Source organism: Physella acuta, unplaced genomic scaffold (assembly GCF_028476545.2).
Source record: "Physella acuta isolate Inbredline_101_S28 unplaced genomic scaffold, ASM2847654v3 ptg000150l, whole genome shotgun sequence".
NCBI classification, from domain to species: domain Eukaryota; kingdom Metazoa; phylum Mollusca; class Gastropoda; family Physidae; genus Physella; species Physella acuta.
This window is the reverse complement of record NW_026731669.1, coordinates 857,016-882,404: the sequence shown is the minus strand read 5'-3', so window position 1 is coordinate 882,404 and position 25,389 is coordinate 857,016. Positions and strand designations below refer to the sequence as shown.

General features: G+C 36.5%; 1 protein-coding gene across 1 annotated transcript in view; it reads right to left on the bottom strand.

The window, feature by feature from the left end:
• Positions 1-6,956: 6,956 nt before the first annotated feature.
• Positions 6,957-25,389, bottom strand: part of LOC131935596 (uncharacterized) — a 36,424-nt gene continuing 17,991 nt past the window's right edge. Inside the window, exons 3-4 of the mRNA XM_059292084.1 lie at positions 20,971-21,055; positions 6,957-7,153 (exon numbers count right to left, since the gene is read on the bottom strand). Of these exons, the coding sequence (XP_059148067.1) occupies positions 20,986-21,055 (70 nt within the window). The 3' untranslated portion in view covers positions 6,957-7,153; positions 20,971-20,985. The remainder of the gene's footprint in view (positions 7,154-20,970; positions 21,056-25,389) is intronic.

Genomic DNA, 25,389 nt, shown 5'->3' with positions numbered 1-25,389 from the left:
CTATATATGACTTTTTTTCTATTTCGCCCATTAGACGGTGATCAAGCTTCGAGAGGGGACAGTCATAACCCACCCCCCCTCCCCCGAAGAAAGTCTACCGCCCCCCCCCCCCTACACGAACGAGATGGATTTTATATAGTAAACATACACTTTTACTAGTGCCCGCCGCACCCCGCACCCGAAAATATTAAGTGCCCCCCCCCCCCCCCGGAGAAAAAAGTCTGGAAGATACACTGCCTGAAAGAAACTCTGAATCCCAGTAATTGTTTTGATATATTAACCGTAGCAGCTATCCCGATCGGGATCAAGCTATTTAAGAACAATACGAGAGTGTTATTTCGGCTATACTTTTCTGTATTTATAGACTTTATGGACTATATGAAGGCTATACAATACTTGGCTATACTTGTCTGTATTTATAGACTGAATGGGCTATATGAAGGCTATACAATACTGGGCTATACTTGTCTGTATTTATAGACTGAATGGGCTATATGAAGGCTATACAATACTGGGCTATACTTGTCTGTATTTATAGACTGAATGGGCTATATGCAGGCTATACAATACTGGGCTATACGTGTCTGTATTTATAGACTGAATGGGCTATATGAAGGCTATACAATACTAATTACACTTAGAGCGAAGTAGTGCATTGTATTTCGACACAACTACTTATCCTGCGTTCTAAATCAGATAATTGTATTTAACGAAAATAACTTTCATGTAAGTAATGTAACCGTTGTCATCAACAGCATCCATTAATTAACCATGTTACCGAGATCTACGATACTGCTAATTTTTAAAGCGATATCAGGTAAGTAACGTCGAGGTCGTGGAATTAGACAGAACGCAGAAGGAAGGAGAAACACGACAATGGTTATCCCAGCTCTCCCATGGGATAATATTGTTGTATTTGATCCGCACGATTTTATAAACCAACATAGGATATCTCTCAGGGGAGACAACAATGTATAATTTTTTGTTTAATTATTTTTGGAAAAAAATAGGTTTGGAGTGAAAATTTTCAAGTTTATGACATCGTGAGGTTCTGAATTTTTTGTACATACATAACTATATTATGAGGTAAGATTAAAGCAGTGAGTATTAATAACACCGAGGTCGGGGGATAAAGTTCCCTTATCAAACCTGACGGTCTATTGGGCAGGTGAAGTAGAGTTCAATTTTGTTTCTGTGACCTCGGCATATGAAGAGATGCCCAGCCGCCTTTACTTTTCCTAACGTGAGTTCGGTACTCATCATAGCTGGGTGGACTCAGGGACGGTCTACTGACTTGAACCCGGATTCAAACTCGAGACTCACGGGTTAGTAGTCCAGCCCTCTACCCCCACTCCGTCGGGGGATAGGGCTTTGATAAATAGCTTGAAACTCTCGAGTTCCATTCCCGATATCGTGAAAGTAAAGGCGACTGACCATAGTGCTGACCACTTGACCAATTAGATCTCTTTGTATTCTATGAAAGTAAAGGCGACTTGCCATAATAATGACCACATACCCACATATGATTGTATTCTTTGAAAGTAACAAAAAAAAATGAATCCTTTTTAGCCCTATCAATTTATTGGGCAGATGAAGGGAAGGTGTGGTCATCTGAGCTGGGTGGACTCAAGGATTTTCTACTGACTTGGACCCGGATTTGAACTTTTCTTCTTCTTCGTTCTTAATTATTTGTGTTGAAGGGGAGCGAGATTTATCTGCTTGAACTCGAGACTTTGTTCGAATTTATCAACCATGAGCTTTTTGCCGACTCGACCACGCCTCCAACACAATTAAGCGTTACGTGTCAACTGGTTATGCGCCATTGAGGCCATTGACTCCGATTTCAGCCTGCTTTTCTTTTTGGATTTTGCCTCCATAGCCTTTGTCCAACCAAGAACACACTACAAGGCAGCAGTTGTTTAATTTTGGAGTTGTCTCTCCTAAAAGAGAGGGCTGTCCCCAGCCAACGAGCCTCATCTGCCCGAGGGTTCGAACTCGAGACTTTTCGGTTTAGCAACCATGAGCTTTACCGACTCGACCACGCCGACCCCCGGATTCGAACTCGAGACTTCCAAATTAGCAGTCTAGCGCTCTACCGCTTAGGCAACGCCGTCCCATGACAGTTTAATCCAAACCTCTCTGTAATTCTTTAAAGTGAAGGTAACTGGCCGTTGAGCCGACTTTTCTAAGCAGGTCTGATTGTGTTTGATACAAATAGAGACACCAGTCTATAGAAAACCATCTCATCACGTCATATGCCAAAAACAAACTGCTGAACTTTCTGTCCTTAAACCGCTTTTTTACCTTTTTAAATTGATGTAAATCAGGCGAATATCAACAACAAGAGAAAGGTCAATAAATACGATCATGAATGTAGATATATTAAAAAAAAATTCAAGGATTTTAATCATTCTTACGCGATTTACGTTGACCTTGCCTTGCGACTAAACTTGGTTCGAAAGAATAAATACAGTAATTAGGAATGTATGTATGGGCGGGGAGAGTGTGGAAAGCAATGTGGTCTACTGGTTGCATGCACACTTGCAAATTATATGCAAAAACAAAAAAGTTGAACTATCTGCTCTTGAATCAGTTTTCTCTTACCTTGCTGGATATATGTAAATCAGGCAAATATAAAATCATGACAAAGGTCAATATATATATATATATATATATATATATATATGTAAATATATTCATTATTTTAATTTTTAAATTTCCAATTCAACTGTCATTTATCTATACATTATTTTAATAAGAGACGTTTTCAATTAGTAAAAAAAAATATCAAGTATTTTAGTAATTCTTACACGATTCACGTTGACCTTGCTTTAGTTCGAAAGAATAAATACATTAATTTAAGAACATGTATTTATGGAAGGGTATGGTGTGGAAGCGATGTGGTCTACAGGTAGCAGTTTGTAAACATAGATAGATTTAACTCGAAACGAGTGGTCTCACGACCGAACTGCCTCTTACATCCAAACAAAGTAATAATTCGGGGAAGTAAAGTAAAATGTAGGTGTAATATCATATAGATCTTTAAGGAATTCAGTACTAACGAGCACTCGTCAGTCAGCAGAACTATCGTGAACTGTTTCCTATCTGATAGCCTTTCACCGATTTAAGAAAGGGAGATAGTGTTCCTTAGAGAGAGAGCATGCTTCTGATCAAGTTTTAAAATCAAATTGGTTTGGTCGTATTTGGTGTCGAGCTTATTGACAATAAAACGTAATTTTCAAAAAATAATTATGCTATCGATTCAGTGACCTGTTCTTTTGGTATAGACATCCAGTTGGTTTTATTTTGTTATTTGTGTATTGTGCTTTCAGAAGTTTTTTTTTGACATGGATGTCTTTTAAGTTATTTATTCTTACTTCTCTATTTCCAATTGTCTTTTTCACATTTGTATTTTAAAATAAAGTTCTCTTTTCGACCCTGACGGACACGGGGCAAGTGAAGTAGAGTTCACCTGTTTCTGTGACCTCGGTAAATGAAGGAATAATGTGGTCAGCACTATGCCCAACCGCCTTTACACTCCCTAACGTGATTTAGATATTTGTCAGAGCTGGGTGGACTCAGAGATATTCTACCGACTTAGTCTCGGTTTCGAAGTCGTAACTTTCAGTATAGTAGTCTAGCGCTCTACCTCTAGACCATGCTGTCCCACGTGTAAAGTTTTGTCTTTTCTATAATTCACATGTATTTATTCAAATATAAATAAAAGACACGTGTCTTAAGTTATTGTGTCTCATTACCAATTGTCTAATGCAATGGTTCTTAACATGTGTACGATCGAACCCCAGGGGTTCGGTGAGTCAGTCTTAGGGGTTCGGCGGAGACCAATACACACACCCGACTAATTTAATTCATGATTGGATTTTGTCAATGCGAACGATAGAAATATAAGAAGGTGGGGTTCAGTACCTCCAAAAAGTTTAAGAACAACTGGTCTAATGCAGTGCTATCAAATTCACCAATATCTAGCTCATAAGTACATAGTGTCGCATTCATTTGTATTTACCAATGTCATATTCACTTAAGTGTTAATAATTCGTTTCGTATCAGCTTGTATCCTATTCCTGTTTTTAATCAACCGTTGTATGGAATTACCAAGTCACGTGATAACAACTGCAAATGTAAATGACAAGCTATTTATAGGCCTATCATTGAAGCTATTAAAGCAAATTGTGTATTTTCCAAATATTTGTTATTAAATTAAAACCCTAATTTGGATTTTCAGAAAATTATTAATGTTTAAAAATAGAAGGTCTATTTTCAGTTTTTATTTCGGGCAGGTTTCTTTGTACTTTGCATGTCAAGCGCTGTAATGTAATCACCAGGAAGAAGGAACAAATAGACAAAAAATGTTTAAGATAAAAAGCATGTATGCAGTTTGAGCAACGAAGCCGCCGCTAATCTTTAGGAACTTTTCGCCTTTTTTTTTTGGTTACTGAAATAAATTTAGAATAAATTAAGCTGCTAAAAAAATGCAACATTTTTTTTTTAAATATCAGTTTCGATACGTTGTTGTGTTGTCACTTTGAAAGCCTACAGCCTACTATCTATGAAGATTTAAGTTCAGTACCTTTATACTGATTTGCAATGACTACGATTTAAAGAAAACTGTCCTTGTATGATTTGATTAGACTAAATCGTTTACATAAACACATACAATTATTTAGGTGGACTGTTAAGAAACTCTCTCTCCCTCTGTTTATATATATATATATATATATATATATATATATATATATATATATATGTGTGTGTGTGTGTGTGTGTGTGTGTGTGTGTTATTTGTTCTTTTTTTAAGACTTTAGACATTATCAATAAAACCCCTCTAGAATTTGTTTTTAAGTTTCCCGATGTTTTAAAAATAGAAAATAAAGTGTAAAATTTCCGCAACCTTTCAGTCGGATTGAATATCAACTTTTGAATTGCAATTTCCGATACGATAAAACAATTAATACGTGTACTGCAGTAGGAAGCAGATGACAGAGAACGTATTAAATTCTGCTGAAAACGTATACATAATACTCACTCCCTCCACAGGGGAGAGCTTCAAACGGAAGTCTCTAATCAGAAAGACTTGATTAAAGCATAATTTCAGACACTGTTTAGAATAACGTTAAATGAAGGTGGGCTAGTCGGATAAATTAATGCCAATGCAACTATTTATGGTATTTTGTTATGCAATTTAATTATCATGCAAACTCAAAAAAAGACGATTTTAACAACTAAATAAATAAATACCACTATCTGACTAGATTTATATACCGAGATAAACGTAATTAATTTAGCACTGGGTCAGCATGACCTAGAAGGTTAGATTGCTAACCCGAAAGTCTCGAGTTCGAATATCTCGAAGTATTACACCTACCTGAGAAGGAAGACATATTTTTGTAACTTTGTTTCAGATCTAAAGGATGTTTTAAATTATAAATTACAGCGTTATTTTCTATTAATACAACATTTTCTTTCTCTTTAATTTCTATGAATGTTTTAATTACTGATTTCTTTGATACTGAGCAGGATACTTGCGTATACCTCATTCTAATTCATCTTATAAGACTGGCGCTAGGGACAAAATGATATTAACATTTCTTAGACATTTGTGTCCAGCCACCTTTACTTTCCCTAACGTGAGTTAGGTACCCATCAGAGCTGGGTGGACTCAGGGACGTTCTACTGACGGATTCGAACTCGAGACGTTGGTGTTAGTAGCCTAACACTCTACCGCTTTTGTCACACCGTCCCATTTTAATGATACGAGCCGACCCGCTGCGTATCATACGCCGCTATTTAGTTGTTTTTTTTCTACTTTTCAGTAATTTATAATTTGTGAATTCGACAGTACCAATGCTGCCATTGAAAATATTTGCTTAAAAACACTAACCCCCCCCCCCCCCCCACGTGAAAGCAGCATCCTCTTAGTTACCTCCTCTAAGTTTAAAATCGTTCCAAACTAAATTATCTGCCCCTAATAGCCGTCACCAAACCCGTCTCTGTGATAGTAAAATGTAAACAGAGTGAACACCGCTCACCAGATCATGTGGGGGTGGGGTGGGGGTGGTAGTGATAGTGATAGAGAGGAAGAGAGGGGACTGCAAACGCGCGCTTGCAGCTTGTTTTCTAACTGATCCCAGAAGAGAATTATATATATACGAGCCGGCCCGCGGCATAACATACGCCGCTATTTAGTTGTTTCTAATTTTCAATAATTCATAATTTGTGAATTCGACAGTACCAACGCTGACACTGAAAATATTTCTTTAAAACACTATAAGTAGCTCGTTAAGGACCATAACCCCCCCCCCTTCCTTCCCCCCCCCCTCCCCCCCTACGTTTAAAATCGTTGGCTCTGCTTGTAAACATTTAGAGTGAACACAGCTCACTAAAACCATGTAGGGGTGGGGAGGTAGGGAGAGCGTTTGCAGCTTGTTTTCTAACGGCTCGAAGAGGAGAATTATATATATAGATAGATGTGCAAGCCTTATTTTCCCGACATTATTTGTGTCGACCTATTTTTAATACACGTTTAGTATACGTTAATTTGACGTTGCCGAAATCCTTGGTGTTATCTAACGCTACAAGTCTAAAGCTATGCCGGAATTTCTGCTAACCCTATCCCTAACCTAGTCCCTAAACCTAGTAGCAACATATCCATAACCATGATTCCTGACCATAACACTAGAACTGATATGCAACTGAGGGTAACAGCCTCCTATTTTCGAAAGAGTCTATGTCAGATATCATTAATACTAGTACCAGTTTATTCGTTGTGGCTGACACACTTTGCCAACACTTTGAAAACTTATCCTTTTTATCCTTGTCAAGTTGTGCACTTTACAACAACAACAAAAAAAAATGTAAAAAAAAAAAAAAAAAAAAATTTCAAAATTCTAAATTTAAAGTTTAATTAACAATATTTAAAATAAATTTCAGGGCTGAATTTATTAAAAGCAATTTTTTAAATATTTCCTCTACAGACGAAACTGTATAAAAACTGACAATTTAAAATGAAAATATGGTTATAATTTCTTTTATTTTTGGCAAAATAAAATTAGCTCAGTAGGAGGATTTTCTATCAGCCTCTTGTGAAGGTCTAGATAAAAAAGGCTGTTCCATCTCGTACACATACAAGCAGTTCCTGAAATAAATAAAATGTAAAGATGAATTTTAATTGATTCATAGATTTCATGAGCTTACATAAATAAATATATATAAATCTATATATATATAATAACATTATGTCTGAATTGACCTTCTAAGCTCATTTAGAGTTTACGTAGTCCTTTTCACCCGACTCCATGTTTCCCAACTTTTTCGACCCCCTGCAACCTATCCGACCCCTAATCCCCCCACCATTCCGATCCCTACATATCTCACCTTTCCAACGTCAAAACAAATCATACATTCACGAACACCATAATACTCATTTTATCAAACAAGATTAACGCGATACAACTAAATCCATTGCAATACAATATTCCCTGCTTTTACTCCCAACATTTTATGGACGTTATTTCCTTTAGACAGCTGTGATCAATGTTAATAATACAATTAAATAAATTTAGTCTATCCATATCTATAATATTTTCAGTTTGTTATAACCCCTCATCTAACCAGATAAAGATAATGATTTTTTTAGAAAATAAACAATTTTAATTGTATACATTTCACCCCATATATGCCCCGTGCTCTAGATCTACTGTTTCATTTGAATATTTGTTTAAAGTATTTATGTATGTACATATCCATGCGCATAAGTAAACTTTCCCTTTCAAACCTGACGGTCTATGGGGCAAGTGAAGAAGAGTTCACTTGTTTCTGTGACATCGGCATAATAATATGAAGAGATAGTGTGGCCAGCACTATGCCCAGCCGCCTTTACTTTCCTTGACGTGAGTTATGTACCCATCAGAGTTGGGTGGACTCAGGGACGGTCTACTAACTTGAACCCGGATTCGAACTCGAGACTACCGCTAGACCACTCCGTCCCATGCGCATACATATAACCAGTTGGATAGATACACACACATACAATTACCACCTATACACATGCACGTGTATATGTATTTGCACATGGGCTTGCATGTACATATACACATGTATATACACGCATAAGCAAACGCACATGTACAAGCACGTGCTGGAGCACTATCACTCGCAAGCGCACACTCTCACGCTCACGCATACACATACGCATATACACACATACCGCACACAGCATACACATTGCACATACATAGCATACACTTAACACACAAATAACGTACGTATAGTAGGCTATATACAGAGCGAACGTCATATATCCTGCACTTAACTTACACATAGCCTACACATAAAATGCACATAAACTACACATACGCATCTATACATCAACATCTTTACAAACATTATTACAAAGGACGCATCTAAAAAGCGGTCTCTACCCAAATATTTCTAGCATGTAAAAGATATTTCTCCGGGCCAAGTGTAAAGTAGTTGTCTTTTCTTGTTAACAACAGTTACAGCTAAGAGCCCATTCATCGGCATCGAAGAGGCGGAGTGGAGAGTATGCATTAATACGGAAAAAACAAATTCCATCTCGGCAATTTTGGCGCTGTCGATACCCATCGTCACTCGGCTCGTGATGTGACGTCACGGCATGATGAAATACAATGTGGAAAACACGGTTTTTATGCTTGGGATATTTTTGTTATAATTTCTCGCGCTCTCTTTGAATCGAAACTTCATCCGTTTTGAGTTTAAAATAAAATTAAGTTCGGGAGGGGAAAAAAACGAGGTATTGAAAATGAAGTGCATTTTAGATTATGTGATGATATATTTTTTTTGTCAATATCGTCTGTGTGGTTTAGGAGATGAACTTCAATAATCAACTTTTCATTTCCTGCTTAGTGTTCATAAAAAAATCGTGCCTTTCTCAATGGTATAATAAACAGTAACGATAACGAAATCAACTCTGTCTGTTTTTCAATAAAGCTGCTGAAATCGTATTACAAATTGAAGTAATTTTATCCGACTCACTACAACAAAATAGTTCAAATCCTGGTTCAAGTAAGTAGACGTCCCTGAGTCCACTCAGCTCTGATGGGTACCTAACACACTTTAGGGAAAGTAAAGGCGGCTGGGCATAGTGCTGACTACATTATCCCTTCATATGCCGAGGTCACAGAAACAGCAATTGCCCCATTGACTGTCAGGTTTGGAAGTAGTACCGTTACTGTATTTACCTTAGATGTTTTCGTTAAACGACAAAGCGTTGACTGATCTACAAAATATGGTCTTTGTTATATTTACTTAGCCACTTCTACTCAACGTCAATAGATTTGTGGTGGCAGTAATGTTTAAAGTTATTGCAATTCGACTATAATTTTCTTCAGGTAAGAGTTATACAACATATATAAAAATATATAACATGTATAACAGACATATAACTAGAGTGGAACCCCAGGTCAAGATACGCAGGGGTCAACCCATGAAGACAAAATGGCGACGTAGCTTGCTCGAGGAGGCCGAAAGGATGGGAAGGAACTGGGAACAGAGTTCATGGAGGAGGGGGGGAGGTCCTACCCCATCCCCCACCGCCACCCCCACACCCTCCCCGAAGAAAGATAACTGCTCCCCCCTCCCGCCCCACCCGAAGGAAACGAAATGTACATAGAAAATATATACTTTTACCAGTGTCCGTCCCCCCCACCCCTCCGGAAAATGTAGTCCGCCCTCCCACACACCCCTAAAATATCGGATCCCCCCCTCCCTGGAGAAAAAAAATTCTAGAAGAAACACTGATTGGGAACAGCTGAAAAGAGTGGCCGGAGAGCGTGGGGAGGTGTAAGCTTTGACAGATGCCCTATCTTGCGCAAGGAACAAAAAAAAGAAAAGTGATGGTAACAGATATAAAAGATACAGAAGAGATAAATACTATATAGGCCTATAGAAGATATTTAAGATACTAATCAAAACGTGCAAAAGATATCTAAGAGATGTATGGGATACTTAAAAATAACATAGTCCTGAACTCACTACCCCTTCATTTTCCCAGGCAACAGAAACAGGTGAACACTACTTCACCTGGTCCATGGATCGCAGGTTCAAAAAGGTAGCTATTACCTTATAGATATGAAAATATATTTAAATATACAACATATACAGTGGTACTGTAAAGCACAATGCCTTTGTAAATTTAGTGTATAAGTGTTATTAAATCACTAGCCTCATTTATTAACGAATAGGATTTTACAATTCAATTAAATCAATATTTCTTAACATTTTGTAATTTTTTCTGTGACTTTGTCACGTGCAAAATATTAATGGGTGTTCGAATAAGTTTACATGTATATATATATATATATATATATATATATATATATATATATATATATATATATATATATATATATATATATATATATATATATATATATATATATATATATATATATCATGTATTTATGTATAAATATGTATGGGACAGAACCTCTATTGTAACAGATTTTCTCTAGACGTAGACATTAGGAGCTAATTACTGCGTCTGAGCTGTTCAAGTGATTCGAGTATTTCTATGTATAGAATCCCACATATTTTTCTTTATGTCGTATCTGCTTCTCTTTAAGCACGATCGCAGGGTATCGATAAGATGAACTATAAATAGATGTAAGCCTAATGCTTCTTAGGGTACATCTCAATGTTTAATAACCCTTTTAAAAAATCCTAGTTTACGCGAATATGTGATAAAACGAAACGGTAATAACAAAAAAAAAAGAATGTTTATTCTACAACTTTAAATGCGTTAAGGCGAATTGAGTTTTGTTTTATAAGCGAGGGCAATGACCAGAGTATACATAAAAATATATTTTTTATTTTATTTTTTTTAATTATTGTTATAAAAACCCTGAACTTACATGAGAAATTAATCCGAAGTTTGAAAAAAAACAATTGGAAAAGAATAAAACAGTTTCATTTCGTAACGTTGAATTATTAATAACTAGAGACAAAGATCTATCTGTTATGTTGGAATAGATATTTGTGCTGAGCCAACGTTAGCTCGTATCAAGTGTTTGTTGTTTGAGCATATAGTCCATGGTAAACCCTAGCGTAATGGGGAGTGCGGCTTTACAACTGAGCTAAATGTATCGAGATCCGCACTAGTGCTATACTAGCTAGGAGTAACAATACTTGGGTAATAACAAAAGATCATCGTTTAATGGGGTGACAAATATCGATGATAAAAAAATATCATTTAATTATTGGGTAACAATATAGGCCTTCTTGTGATTAAAAAAAAATATGAAAATATAATTTTATTGGGTTACAAAATACACGTAGTAACAAAATATGATGTAATGGGTTAACATCATACCCGTGATAACACAATATGATCATTTAATGGGGTAAAAATATACCTGTATCTGTGATAGCATACTATCATATAGTAAAGTTAAAGTTCCCTTTTCAAACCTGACGGTCTATAGGGTAAGTGAAGTAGAGTTTAGTTGTTTCTGTGACCTCGGCATATGAAGAGATAGTGTGGTCAGCACTATGCCCAGCCGCCTTTACTTTCCCTATCGTGAGTTAGGTACCCATCAGAGTTGGGTGGACTCAGGGATGGTCTACTGACTTGAACCCGGATTCGAAATCGAGACTTACGGGTTAGCAGTCCAGCTCTCTACCGCTAGATCACTAATAGCAAAATATCATCGTTTTAAGGGTCTGTGATAACAAAATATCATTTAATTGCAGAATGTAAAAACATGTATTTGTGTAGCCTACATCTCATCGTCTGGGTAAACTTTACACTTTTAAAATATTTGAATTTAACCTTACAAAATTAGAAATGTCAATCTTTTTTTAAAAAGATGTAATAAATTGTGCAAATCCAGAAAACTTAACAATGTTGTTTTTTTTTACTTGGAGGCTGCAATTGTACTGACATATACTGACACACTGACATATACTGACATATACTGACATATCCCGATATATCCCGACATATACCCAAACGACATCTTCAGCTGACGAGTGACAATAACTAAGACAAACTTTGATTGGCTGTTACTAAATGGGGACCACACTTTTTTCCTTTATGCCCCACTTCCGGTACATTTTAAATGTAAACACAAATCGTCAGCATGGCCTATTAAATGCTAATGTGTTTACATTTAAATTATATTACCATGTGACGATGTAGGAACCAAAATTAAAAGGTTGTTTTTTTTTACTTTCTCGTATATACGTAGTATAGAGAAAGTATTGTAATCGTGCAAAAAAAAAAATCGAGATTTTTACAAATCTCGACGTTTTACACCTCACTGACACGGAAAAACATAATTTTGCAATCTTGTCCGTATGTCTGTGTGTGTGTGTCTGTGTGTGTGTCTGTGTGTCCGTGTGTAAACACGATAACTTGAGTACCGTTACAGCTAGGTTGATGAAATTTCATATATAAGTATTATATCAAAATCGTAGATCCGTATCAACTTTTGAGCGATTTCCGATAACCGGAAGTGGTACTTTTTCTACTTTGAATTTTTCAAAAGCCTATAACTTGAGTACTATTTCAGATAGATAAATGAAATTTCACATGTAAGTAAAAGATCTAATTCTCTACCTTCTGATAAATTTTGAGTAATTTCCGTTGACCGGAAGTAGTAATTTACGCTACTTCCGATTTCTCAAAAAACTAATGTAAATTTATTAAGTACTAATACTATTGCGCACTATTATACACACCTTTATTAGGCGTTCGCTTGGTGCGCAATTGATTTTTACTGAGATTCTATTCTATTTTTAAAAGTTTCAGTATTTAAAATGGATTAAAAATCATAACTATATCCCCAGTTACCATCCCCTGTTGTTTTATATAAGAATATTCGAGAAAGTTTAGGGGAGATCACTACCGGTTTATTTTTTTTTATTTTTCAGTTGTCTTAAATATGAATGACAAATGCATCGAATTAGTATTATTGTGATACAAAAAATAAAAATCAAGTATTTATGAGGAAAGTTTTGAATGCAGTGAACACGAATCCGAGTTCAATAAAGTAGAACGTCTCTGAGTCCACCCAGCCCAAAATGGGTACCTCACGTTTTATCCCTTTATACCGTTATATCCCTTCATATGCCTGGTCACTGAAACAGATGATCTCTACTTTATCTACCCCGTGTGTCTGCGGCACGAACTGGAAAAGATGATGATGATGATGATGATGATGAACACGAATTTTTAAAAATTATTCCGGTGCCTTCAAGAGTCGAACTGGTTCAATGCCATTCTCTATATTGTATCTTAACTTACTGTAAAAGAAGCTAAAACGGTACCCAGATTCCTAATATATGTGCTGTATGTTCTTCCCGCTCACTCTTATTTATTTTAAATTTAACTTTACAGGATAAAACACGTTCATCTGAGAACACTGAAAGAATCCGATCGCAAATCATATGAGTCAGGTGTGTGTCTTTACCTCCACCGAAGCCCTGATACTGACGTCCCGAACCCATAGGGTTCGATCGAACCATAATTGACGTCACACTCATGGGGGAGAGGAGGTTTCGTAATTTTGTTACGATGTGTGATGAAGGGGAGGGGGAATTCATAAAGCGTGACGCAGTGGCGTAGCGAGGTCGGGTGTCACCCGGTGCGGCACTTTATGGTGTCACTCCCCCCCCCAGAGGCGTAGCGACCCTTCCCGGGACAAACTTTTGAATTTGCGATTTGCACCTCCCCTCCCCCCCCCCCCCCCTCAAACTTTTGATTTGCACCCCCCCCCCCCCCTCAAACTTTCGATTTGCACCCCCCCCCTCAATTTTTTTTGCTATTTTTTGCCTTGATGTCACCCCCCTAAATGGTGTCACCCGGTGCAATCCGCACCCCCGCCCCCCCCCCCCCCTCGCTACGCTTCTGGCGTGACGTCACACATTTGCATTTTTTAAAATGGCCGTTTTAGAAAAGTATTTTAATACATTTTGATAGAAATTCTATTAAAATACTTCATGTTCATCGAGTTGACAAACTAAACAATGTATAAAAAGGAATAAATTTAAATTAAAATAAAAGACAAAAATGCAACTTTGAGGGGTTGTAAACTTAAATGTGACGTCATTTTAGGAGGGGTTGTTGGATTGGCTTTTTTTTTTATGCCGAGTCTGATGTGGATCATTTAAAATCGAGTGACGTGTTCTGACCCCATAGCTGCCCAAACAACGTAAGATGGAAAGAAAAATATCAACATTTTGCACTAAATGAAACGGAGTTCATTGAGTTATGTCCCTTAAATATTTTTTTCCATACACTCGTCAGGTTAAACAAAAACGTATTTTTAGCATTAACAAGATGTCAAAATGTGATGACAAAGATGAAACTTCAAAAATCAAGCGCTGGAAATAATTAAATAACTGAAGAATCATCGGGTATAACGTATTGATTTCATAATATCAATATTTGAGCACTTCGAAGTTTTAAAAAAAATCGATATATTAATTACCGGCATTGATTGGCTTAAATGTTATTTTTTTTTCCTCAGTGCTGCTCAGTGAAAGGCTTATCATTGACAACTGTTCTCTAGGACGTTCGCCCTTTGTGCCACTATTTGGTTGTATTCATAGTTAATACGACACCTACATTCCATGAGACTCAAGCTAACTTGTTAACTTTATTTGAAAGGAGAGCAAGGAATTTTTTTGTATTAATTAAAACAATTATTGCTCAAAAACAAGCACGTACGTGTATCAACAATACTAACATATATTTAAATATACATATTATATATATATATATATATATATATATATATATATATATATATATATATATATATATATATAATATGCTGCATATAGATATACAGCACAAACTCATACATCATTTTGTATTTGTGCCCAGACCACCCACATACCTTGCATCATGAAATATTAATACGCTCAACATTGTGTAACGACGTGCAATATAGCACCGTTTTAAGGGATTAACTAATATCTTTTCTGAATGGACAATTCTAATTTTTAATCCCCAGTTTCAAAGCAAACAGACACATGAAGAGAATGACGAACACTTAGTTCACATTCAGGATCAACTCAACTTAATCTTTACTTTTTTTTTAGGTATTTCCGATGAAAATAACATTACAATAAAAACACGTCTTTCTTCCTTTCTTAAGCTGACAATCAATTATAAGATTAAAGTGACGATACTAAGAGATGACAAAACCACCCTATCACGAGACCTGTTTGTTGCAGGGATTATAAACCTAATGCGTATGTTGGCGTCGGGTCTTACAACACAAACACCCTGACAGTAGACTAAAATAGACTAGATCAAAGTCGTAAAGGCGCCACGAGTTTCTACACTAAATGCAGAGCTTTTGGTCGTGGTGAATAAATAATGAGTTCTCTGTTGTTGACATTGCTATAATGTAGCAATAGAAATAGTATTGCGCAGTGTCTAGATTTACTCATCAGAATAGGTAGATTTGTTAGTAATTTGCACAACAAGACATTATAGAATGGATGATGCTATAAATAAATAATTTACTATATATATATATATATATATATATATATATATATATATATATATATATATATATATATATATATATATATATATATACATACATATATATATATATATATATATATATATATATATAAATATATATATATATATATAGGCTATGTTGGTATAATACTGTGTATGCTATAGTTATATTACCAAATAGGGCATATTTATGTATTACTAAATAGGCTATATATCTAATATATTTAAATATATATATATATATATATATATATATATATATATATATATATATATATATATGTATATGTATATATATATATATATATAAACGTAACGTATGCATTGCTTTTGTGTGTTTTTATCAGTGCTATATATCAATATGTGTGTGTGCGTGTGTTTGTGTGAGTTTACGTGCGTGTGTGAGCAAGTGTGTGTATCTATATGCTAATTTTAGTTCCTATAATACTTCATACAACTTCACTGGTCTACACGCTCGTGTAATGTGTACCTGCACAAAACCGAGACGACACACAGCTTAAATATACATCTTTATGCCTCCCTATAGCTCCATCTAACGTGTTAGGCTAAACAGTGTATTTTCAACCCTGCCACAATCTTGTTTTAAAACTCTATTTACCCCCATTATTTATAATCACATTTTCATTACCATCCACCTTTTAAACCAACGCCTTACGCATGTATTCAATGTGTACTCGTATGATCCTTAGATGAAGAGATCAATCGCACATCGATTCCATCTAGATCACACAAAGTTCCAACTATCTACTCCATCTAACAGGATATTTGCATGGTATAGAGTCCAATACTCAAGGGAGATGAAAGAGTTCAGCCTATGAAAGGGGCATAACTTTCAACCAAAGTCTCTGATGTTGATTCTGTTTTACATATGTGTAAGAATGGTAATATTTTTTTAATTTTATCGTTTAAAAACCCGCGTTATGATCTCAAAAAGTCATGCGAAATGTAAATTGTTTTTGTTTTACTCTTTTGTCATGGAAATATTTATTGGATTGAATATGTTGTTAGTTTATGGACGCCTTGCTAGTACCTTATTCGACTTTGTGTGCAGTGGCGTAGCTAGGAGATGGCGGCTGGGGCGACCGCTTCGGACGCCGACCCAAGTGTGCGTCAAAAGCGGTAGATAACAATATAAAAAGCTCATTACTGAAATAAATACAGTCGAAGTAAAGAATATAGACTGCTACCTGGTATTACAGACTTGCTTAATTATTTTATATATCAAGTGTGAGACACCAAGTAACAAGGCAAAGTGACTTGTAAAAAGCGTCCCGACCTATCCAAATGAGAGGGTGGGGGTGCCTTTTTACCTACGCGAATAACAAGACATAGGTCAAATTTGGGGAGGGGTGCAAAATTGATAGTTCGACCTAGGTACAGAAATAGTTCGCTACACCTTTGTTTGTGTGGCGCCTATGTTGATATTTGACTCGAACTTTAGTGACTCTTCTATTGGGTATCTGACTCGAGTTTGTGTGACGCCTCAATTGGGGTTCATGACTCGAGTTTATGTGACGCCTCGTAAATCAAAACATTTTAACGCTTACATCACGGAAACATAAACTCTACTTCCTCACCTCTACAAACACTAGCATCACATTGCATCGGAAAATTAAAAAAAAATGTTCACAATCGTCCTTGACATTTTTTTTACCATCAAATGCAGTACACAACTCTCACCACATTTCGCATGTACACTAACACTCCCAACCTGTATGGTTGTATTTTTTTTTCTCCTGTCATCCAGCGTGTTTGAACAACTGAATGTAAGAGCCAATCATGAGCCCTGTGTTTGTGTATGAGACAGAGATGATTTGCAAAATGTCAGGCCAGTCCTTGTATAAGACTTCAGTAAAGGGCGGTAACTGGCGGTCTAATCAAATCAAACATTCCACGAAAGAAATTGATTTTTTTTTGCGTTGTTTACCTCCCCTGCATGGTGTTTCTTGCAGTATAAATGTGGATTGGGGTTGTAAATATAAATATACAAACCTAGAGAGACTAGACCAATAAATAAATATATATTTTCTACCAACATAAAGCTATAAAACAATATAAATCATCTGCCTTTGCAAAAAGTTGAACAATTTAGCTAATAAATTATACAAATTTATTAAATATAATTATTATTTTGATGCTATACGTCTCTATATATTCTATGCAAATATAACATTTTATTGATAAATGTTAGTACATAATTTGTTTTGAATAACAAAACACAAACTAAAAACGACGATAATTATTTGCTAATTATAACAGCTATTATTATTGATCCTATGATTCCACGTGCAAACCAATTATATCGCTAATGGCAACGATCAAAATAAAAATCTACTTCCGTTTTTCCCCCCTTCCACCACCCACGAGAAACACCCACGTGAGACTTTTTTTTACCGTACGTGTGACGTACACCACTGACGTCATAACAGGGATAAGAGATCGATCTTTATAGGAGAAGAATTTTTTTTAAGGCAGGTATAGGGCATCAGGTGCTTAGAGCTGTAGAGGTAGATATGCATTCACAGAGAGGGTCAATCAGGGGTGGACTGGCCCGTCGGTCTATCGGATAAAAACCCCGGTGGTTACCCCGAAAAATATATGGGTGGGCCCCTAGTCAAACATCTCGGTGGGCCCCAGAGGAATATCTGGGCGGCCCCCAAGGAAAATATCTGGGTGGGCCCCAGAGGAATATCTGGGCGGCCCCCAAGGAAAATATCTGGGTGGGCCCCTAGTAAAATATATGGGTGGGCCCCTAGTAAAATATCTGGGTGGGCCCCTAGTAAAATATCTGGGTGGGCCCCTAGTAAAATATCTGGGTGGGCCCCTAGTAAAATATCTGGGTGGGCCCCTAGTAAAATATCTGGGTGGGCCCCTAGTAAAATATATGGGTGGGCCCCTAGTAAAATATCTGGGTGGGACCCTAGTAAAATATCTGGGTGGGACCCTAGTCAAACATCTCGGTGCTGTAGTATTATCCCTATTAATGTTTTTTTTTTTTAAACAATGTGTTGTTATTTCTCCACTTTACCATCTCCTTCCTACATACCAAGGCGTAAAATCGAATTTAAAGAGCGACAAATGCACAATCAAAATTCAAATCTGGGATAGGGGGCTCCACTTAAAATTCCCCGGGCTTCTTGTTGCAGCCGTGTACACAGCTAGTGGACCTCTGGAGTCAATAATCAAAACTTAAAAGCTACATTTTTTTTAAAAATGAGTTTACCCTTTCTTTCGGAAAAGCTCCTGATTATCTACTAGAGTCTATACGTGAACGATGGGAAAGTTGTTTAATAATATTTTTTAACCAACGCATATTCACCTTCAGAGACATGGGACTAAAAATGTTTGGAAAATCTGTACATTTAAAAGTACTCGATGTTTGACTTTAAAATAGAGCATCATTTAAATGCGACTTGACGTGTAAAAAAATATTTGCTCTAATAAACTAATAAAGTTAATCTAGAAGCTAACAAACAAAAGTAATCATAATCAACATCTTTCCCGTAAGTGCACAAGACACATGTAGCAGATGAAATCAAATCTGTTTTTAATGACCTTCTCATACAAAGTGGATACTGTGGTTAGCATTATGTCCAGCCGCCTTCGTTTCCTTATGTGGGTTCGGTACCCATCAGAGTATAATCATGGACGTTTTATAAACTCAAGCCAGGGATCTGAACTCGAGAATTTTGGCTAGCAGTTGGGAGCTCTACTACTCGACCATGCCGAATCAATAACACCACTGGTAGGACAAAACAAAACACAATTCACCAAGGCTTAAGAATCGGTCGTTGGGTTGTCAGTGTAAAATAGAAGAGTGTTAAACAGAACATGACGCCCCCACCCCCAACCCCACTTTCCAACCGAAAATATACTATTTAGGTAAAATCAAGGTGACGAAATAAGCATTTAACGTATACATTGACAGTTGTTTTTTTTTTCTACCAGGCTTTTCATTCTTCATGGCAGCTTGGTCGTGACATCAACCCGTGACCATCTGGTTAGCAAGCACACGTTCTATCGACACACTACTTCCCCACTAACCTATACTATATTATTTTATCAACCGCCCCACTCCCCCCACACACACGTTCTTCCCACCCTCTAAACCTACCATGTCTCAATCGCCTTATAAAATCGCGCTCTCTTGACATATGCATAAAATAAACCTAGCCATTAAAACATTTCGAAATAGTGACACGGTAGTGAAACGATATAACATTATACAACATGAAAAACAATATAACAATACAAGTAGGGTTAAACGTACGTACGTGTGGGGAGGGGGATGGGGTGGGATGGGGTGGGTTCAGTTAAGAGCAGTATTGTAAAACAGACAATAAAGAATAAATGATAAACTTCCTTATCGAAAAACATGATTACTTTTGTTAGAGCTAATTAACTTCCTTGTTCATTATTACAGAAATAAGTTGTTATGGTTTTCCGCGTTTTACACAGTGCAGTAGTAAATCTAACATAACTATAATCATAGGCGTCTACACTAGAATTCTAGGGTGGGTACTGGGGTGTCACCGGGTCTTCCTACCCTGAGAATTAGCGTATAACTAGTGTGAGCATTAAAAGAAAACTACATTTGCACGAATGTAAATAAACATTCTGATTTATAATTATAGGTCAATTAGTTAATGATAATAGATTGTTTTTATAGCAATTCATATGTTACACCGATTTTCTATCTAAGATGTGCTATAGAAAGTGCGTGATATAATGATATTTTTAGAAGAAAAAAAAGCTACTTTATGAAAGCAAATAAAATCAAAAGCTTGGCTTTTTGAAGACAATATTATCAAACAGACCTTCGAGGCTATATCTAACTCGCAGGAGGTCGGTTGAGAGGGATCGGTAGATAATCAAATATAAAAGAAAATGTATACGTTGCTAGTATATGTGGTTCTGATATGTCTATTGATTTACAGTTTCGTATACGATGCACATTTCTTTTGTGCAAGAGTGAGAGAGTGGGGGGAGGGGGGTCATTTTATATAAAAAAAATAATTTCTCCGTAATAGGTCTATGTATAAATTGTGTGGTGTTCATGGGCTTATCCACCCCCCCCCCCTCCACCAATATCATCCTTCCTACCTTACAAGTGACTTATGTGTATATGATAATGTAACACCTACCTAAAAATACTTTACCAGTGATGTAAAGAGCTTTTTCCATGAGTCTCTTCCCCCCCCTCTCCCACCTTCCGAAGAAAGTCTACCGCATCCACCCTCTACCCTACCCCCCCCCCCCCCCGCACCGAACAAAATGGAATTTATATAGAAACTATAGACTTGTACCTCCCGAAAATATAAAATGCTCAAGTGCCCCACCCCCCCCCCCCCCGAGAAAAAAGTCTGGAAGAAACACTGTTGATGTAACTATAGATGTATTAGACCTACCTAAAAATCAGCATGTCACCTTGTTTGTGACGTAATTGTGTCGGAGGCCATTTTTGTCGTGTCTTCTTTATGCTGTGATTCAAATCTACAGAAGAAACAAATAACAACATCACAATACGTGCATTTAAAGTGTTCTCTTTTTTATGTGGTTATACTCAGGAAAATGTGACATAGATCTTCGTCAAAGTTTGCTTATGTAAACAGGTTACAAAAGGCGAAGATTAATGGCATTTCGCTTAGGTAATACTCTTCTATTTTAAATGATATTGGCATCCTAACAAGATATTCTCGCCCATTCAGGAATCAACCTTTATCCTTCATACGTTACTATTTACTAAAGAGTGGTTTGTTCAGTAAATAGGTGGGTGGTGTGGGGGGGGGGGGGGGGGTAAATCACTTGAAATAACAAAAACGGAAGCTAGTATTTTATATGACTTAAATGACAAAAGCACAGCATCATATAACATGTACACAGAAATCTGACTGACTGAAAATGATCTCCGTTGAAAAGATTAAAAAACGCACGTATGGAAAAAATGTAAAGCTTACTTGATGCATGAAAATCAAGAATATTTAGCGTTACTATTCATCATTCTTCATCTGTCCGCCATATCTTCTTGAAATTAATATTCGGTTAATCGATAATTTATTGATTTCACGAGTATAGGTTCCCATTTTTGGACAGTATCATCTATGATTTTATTTATAACTTATAGGTAATACATACATGCTGTCACGTGGTTTATCATATTTTAACCTCGGCATCTCTTATTCACCCTCCTATAATAACCACATACTGCCCAAAAGTAAAGTTCCTTTTCGAACCTGACAGTCCATAAGACAAGTGATTTACAGTTCACCAGTGTCCTCAGCATATGAAGGCACTATGCCCAGCCGCCTTTACTTCACCTAGTTGTGTACCCATAAGAGCTGGGTCGCCTCAGAGACGTTCTACGTACTTGAACCCGGATTCGAACTCGTGTCTTTCGATTTAACAGTCGTATGCTCTACCATCGACTACTCCGTCCCATACATAATGCCTTACTGAAACTTAAACACATACCTTAAACTATATTGCAAACCAACGTTTCATACGTTTTATTTTATAAACAAAAATTTCTGATAGCTGAGAATGTACTTTTTTTTAAACACCTTAGCTTCATAACCACCCCTTTCTCCCCTCTCCTTCCCACCCCCCCCCCCCCACACACACACATACACACACAACTGAGCTCATTGTCCTATGGTCGTATTTATTTGAACTACATGACAGCCTTCTCTATGAAAACAAATAACACTTGACACCCATGTAGTGTTGACCAAGGGTAATTAAGCCGGACACAATGCCGGAACTGTCAGACTCGAAGGTTTGCTGCCGCATGCGTTTAGCTGTGGTCCCAGCGCATTGTGCCGGTGCTGGACTGTATAAACACGATGGTGAGAGACGAATCAACATAAGACTTATTGTGAAGACAGGTTAAGTGCTTCAATGAGACATTCACAGGACGACCAAATGCTATTGTGTGTAAATTTTTAAGCATGGAATCGTGTACAGTAAAAAAAAAATGCCAAGTTCAACACACTGACCTAGAAGCCTGAACGGTATACAAAAAAAAGTGAATGGAAAGATGCGCAAAAGAAAAACTGCGCAACTGCAAACTGCAGACAAAAAAAATTGCGCAATAGCACTGTTGTTTTCTAGAATTTAATATTTATAGACAATAGCAAATAATTACCGCATGTACAATGTAGTATAATGACAAACTTTCCACGAATTATGACAAAATTAAAGTGTATTAGTATCAACTAGCTGTCGGTACCCGTTACACGTGAATTATAGACCTATATATTTTAATGTTTTACTTGTTTGAGAAAAATATTTTATTAAAAAAAAGTTATTGGTCTAAACGCAATGTGTTGAACGATATTAGTGACGAAGCAAAGAAATAACTAAATAGCTAAAAATTCGACACAATTAAAATAACATAGGCTACCAATACCTATTAGAAAAACCAAATTATTAACACTATTAGCAGGGCTTGGCGTGGTCGAGTCGGTAAAGCTCATGGTTGCTAAACCGAAAAGTCTCGAGTTCGAAACCTCGAGCAGATGAGGCTCGATAGCTGTGGGACAGCCACTCTTCTAGGAGAGACAACTCCAAAATCAAACAACTGCTACCTTGGTTGGACAAAGACTATGGAAGCAAATCCAAAAAGAAAAGCAGGCCTCAATGGCACATAACCAGTTGACACGTATCTTTAATTGTGCTGGAGGGGGATTCCTTCCAACACTAAAATTAAGAACAAAGAAGAAGAAGAAAAATTATTAGTGTTTCTACATTCGAATATGCCCTTATTTTTATTTCACTGCTTTAAATAAAATTTAGTTTATACATTTATAACATCCATCATATTATTTTCAACAAAAGTCTGTATCTTTAAGTTCTCCGTATATCGCTGAACATACTGGTCACATCGCCTAAAAATGTTGCGAACAGAGAGAGAGAGAGAGAGATAAGTACGCACATGGGATTTTATATATTAGGATATTTTGTATTTGAGCATTTTTCTGTTTGCGCATTTTCCGTGGCGCGGCATTCCGTTGGCGTATTTTTCTGGGAACCATACAAATAGGCAGTAGAGTTTATCAAACAGCCAATATGATAGCTTGTCCAAAGTAAAAATAAATCATGAGGTGTGCGGATGGACTAGAAGCGATAAAGCTCTCTAAAATAAAAAGACGCACGAGCATTTAAAGCTTGTATATTACACAAAATCGTTGCAAAACTTAAGGACTAGAAAGGGTTACCGGACGTAGGCCTTACAAATGTTTACAAAACATACATCATATAATATTAACCAAGCTTAGTGCCTACAAATGTATACTAAACGTAGGGATATCAATAAAGTTTACCAGACTTTGTGCCCACACAATTTTACTAAATTTAGGAACTAAAAATGTATACCATTTAAACTAAAAATAGTTATCGAACATAAGGACAACAAAAGCTTACCAGCCTTTAGGCCTGCATAATTTTACTAAATTTAAGGATCATACATGTTTACCTCATAGACTTGGGGACTAAAAATGTTTAAAAAAAAGGTTTACTAGACTTGCGGAGTACACAATTTTCATAATATTAGGGACTATAAATGTTTACAAGACTTCGTCATCATTTCCTGTTGGTGCTCAAAGACACATGGTGCAGATGAAGTAGAGTTAATCTGCTTCAGAGACCTCGGCATATGAAGGGATAGTGTGGTCAGAAACGCCTAGCTGCTTGTTTTTCCGTAACATACGTTAGGTACCCATCAGAGCTGGATGAACTCAGGAACGCTCCATCGATTTGAACCCGGATTTGAACTCGACACTCTCGGGTTAGTGGGTTATCTGTCTAGCTCTTTAACGCTAGGCCACGCCGTCCAATTCACTAGACTTGGTGACTAGAACTGTTTTCATACATAAGATAGGGACAATAAATATTTACCTGTCGTAACCCTACAAATGTTTACTACACCTAAAACCAACACCAGTGGCGTAGCCAGGAATTGGTCATAGGAGGGGTTCAAAAATGTTTCCATACGTATACAATCCTATATATATATATATATATATATATATATATATATATATATATATATATATATATATATATATATATATATATATTTATTTATTTATTTATTTATTTATTTATTTATTTATTTATTTATTTATTTATTTATACATATATATATATATATATATGATTTATTTATTTATTTTATATATATATATATATATATATATATATATATATAGGGGTCCATGGGAGGGGTTATAACCCCCCCCCCAACACCCCCCTTGCCTACGCCACTGACCAATAAACACTTATCAAAACTCAAGCCTACAAACGTTTTCCCTTACGACCATAAAAATTAACCCATCATTGGCAAGTCTCCACAGGTCGTCGTTTGAGCTCCCTCGTCGCGTGCTGTAGCCACGTTCTAATGACGCCAATGTGTGCGTGATTGTTAATGTCGAGTTATCGTTCTAGCTAAGCTGTCTTTCTCACTTGCGGTTTTTTTGATGGGGAAAAACATGTTTCAGGGCGTAGGAGGGGGGGGGGTGGAGATGGGAGAGATATCTAGAAACATAAATTTTTACACAGGCAACATCGGCGTAGTGATACATTACATCGCTGTACGAAGGTTAAATAGTTCTACCAAACAACATTTACATATCTCTATTGGTAGTCTTTCTTACTTGCCTTTTTAATGGGAAAAAACAAGTTTTAGAATGTACGAGGGGTGGGATGAGATAGATATCTAGAAACATAAAATTGTTTCACAGGCAACGGCGGCCTAGAGATACATAAAATTGCTGTACAATGGTTAAATAGTTTTACCAAACGACATTAACATATTTTTTTGCTATCTT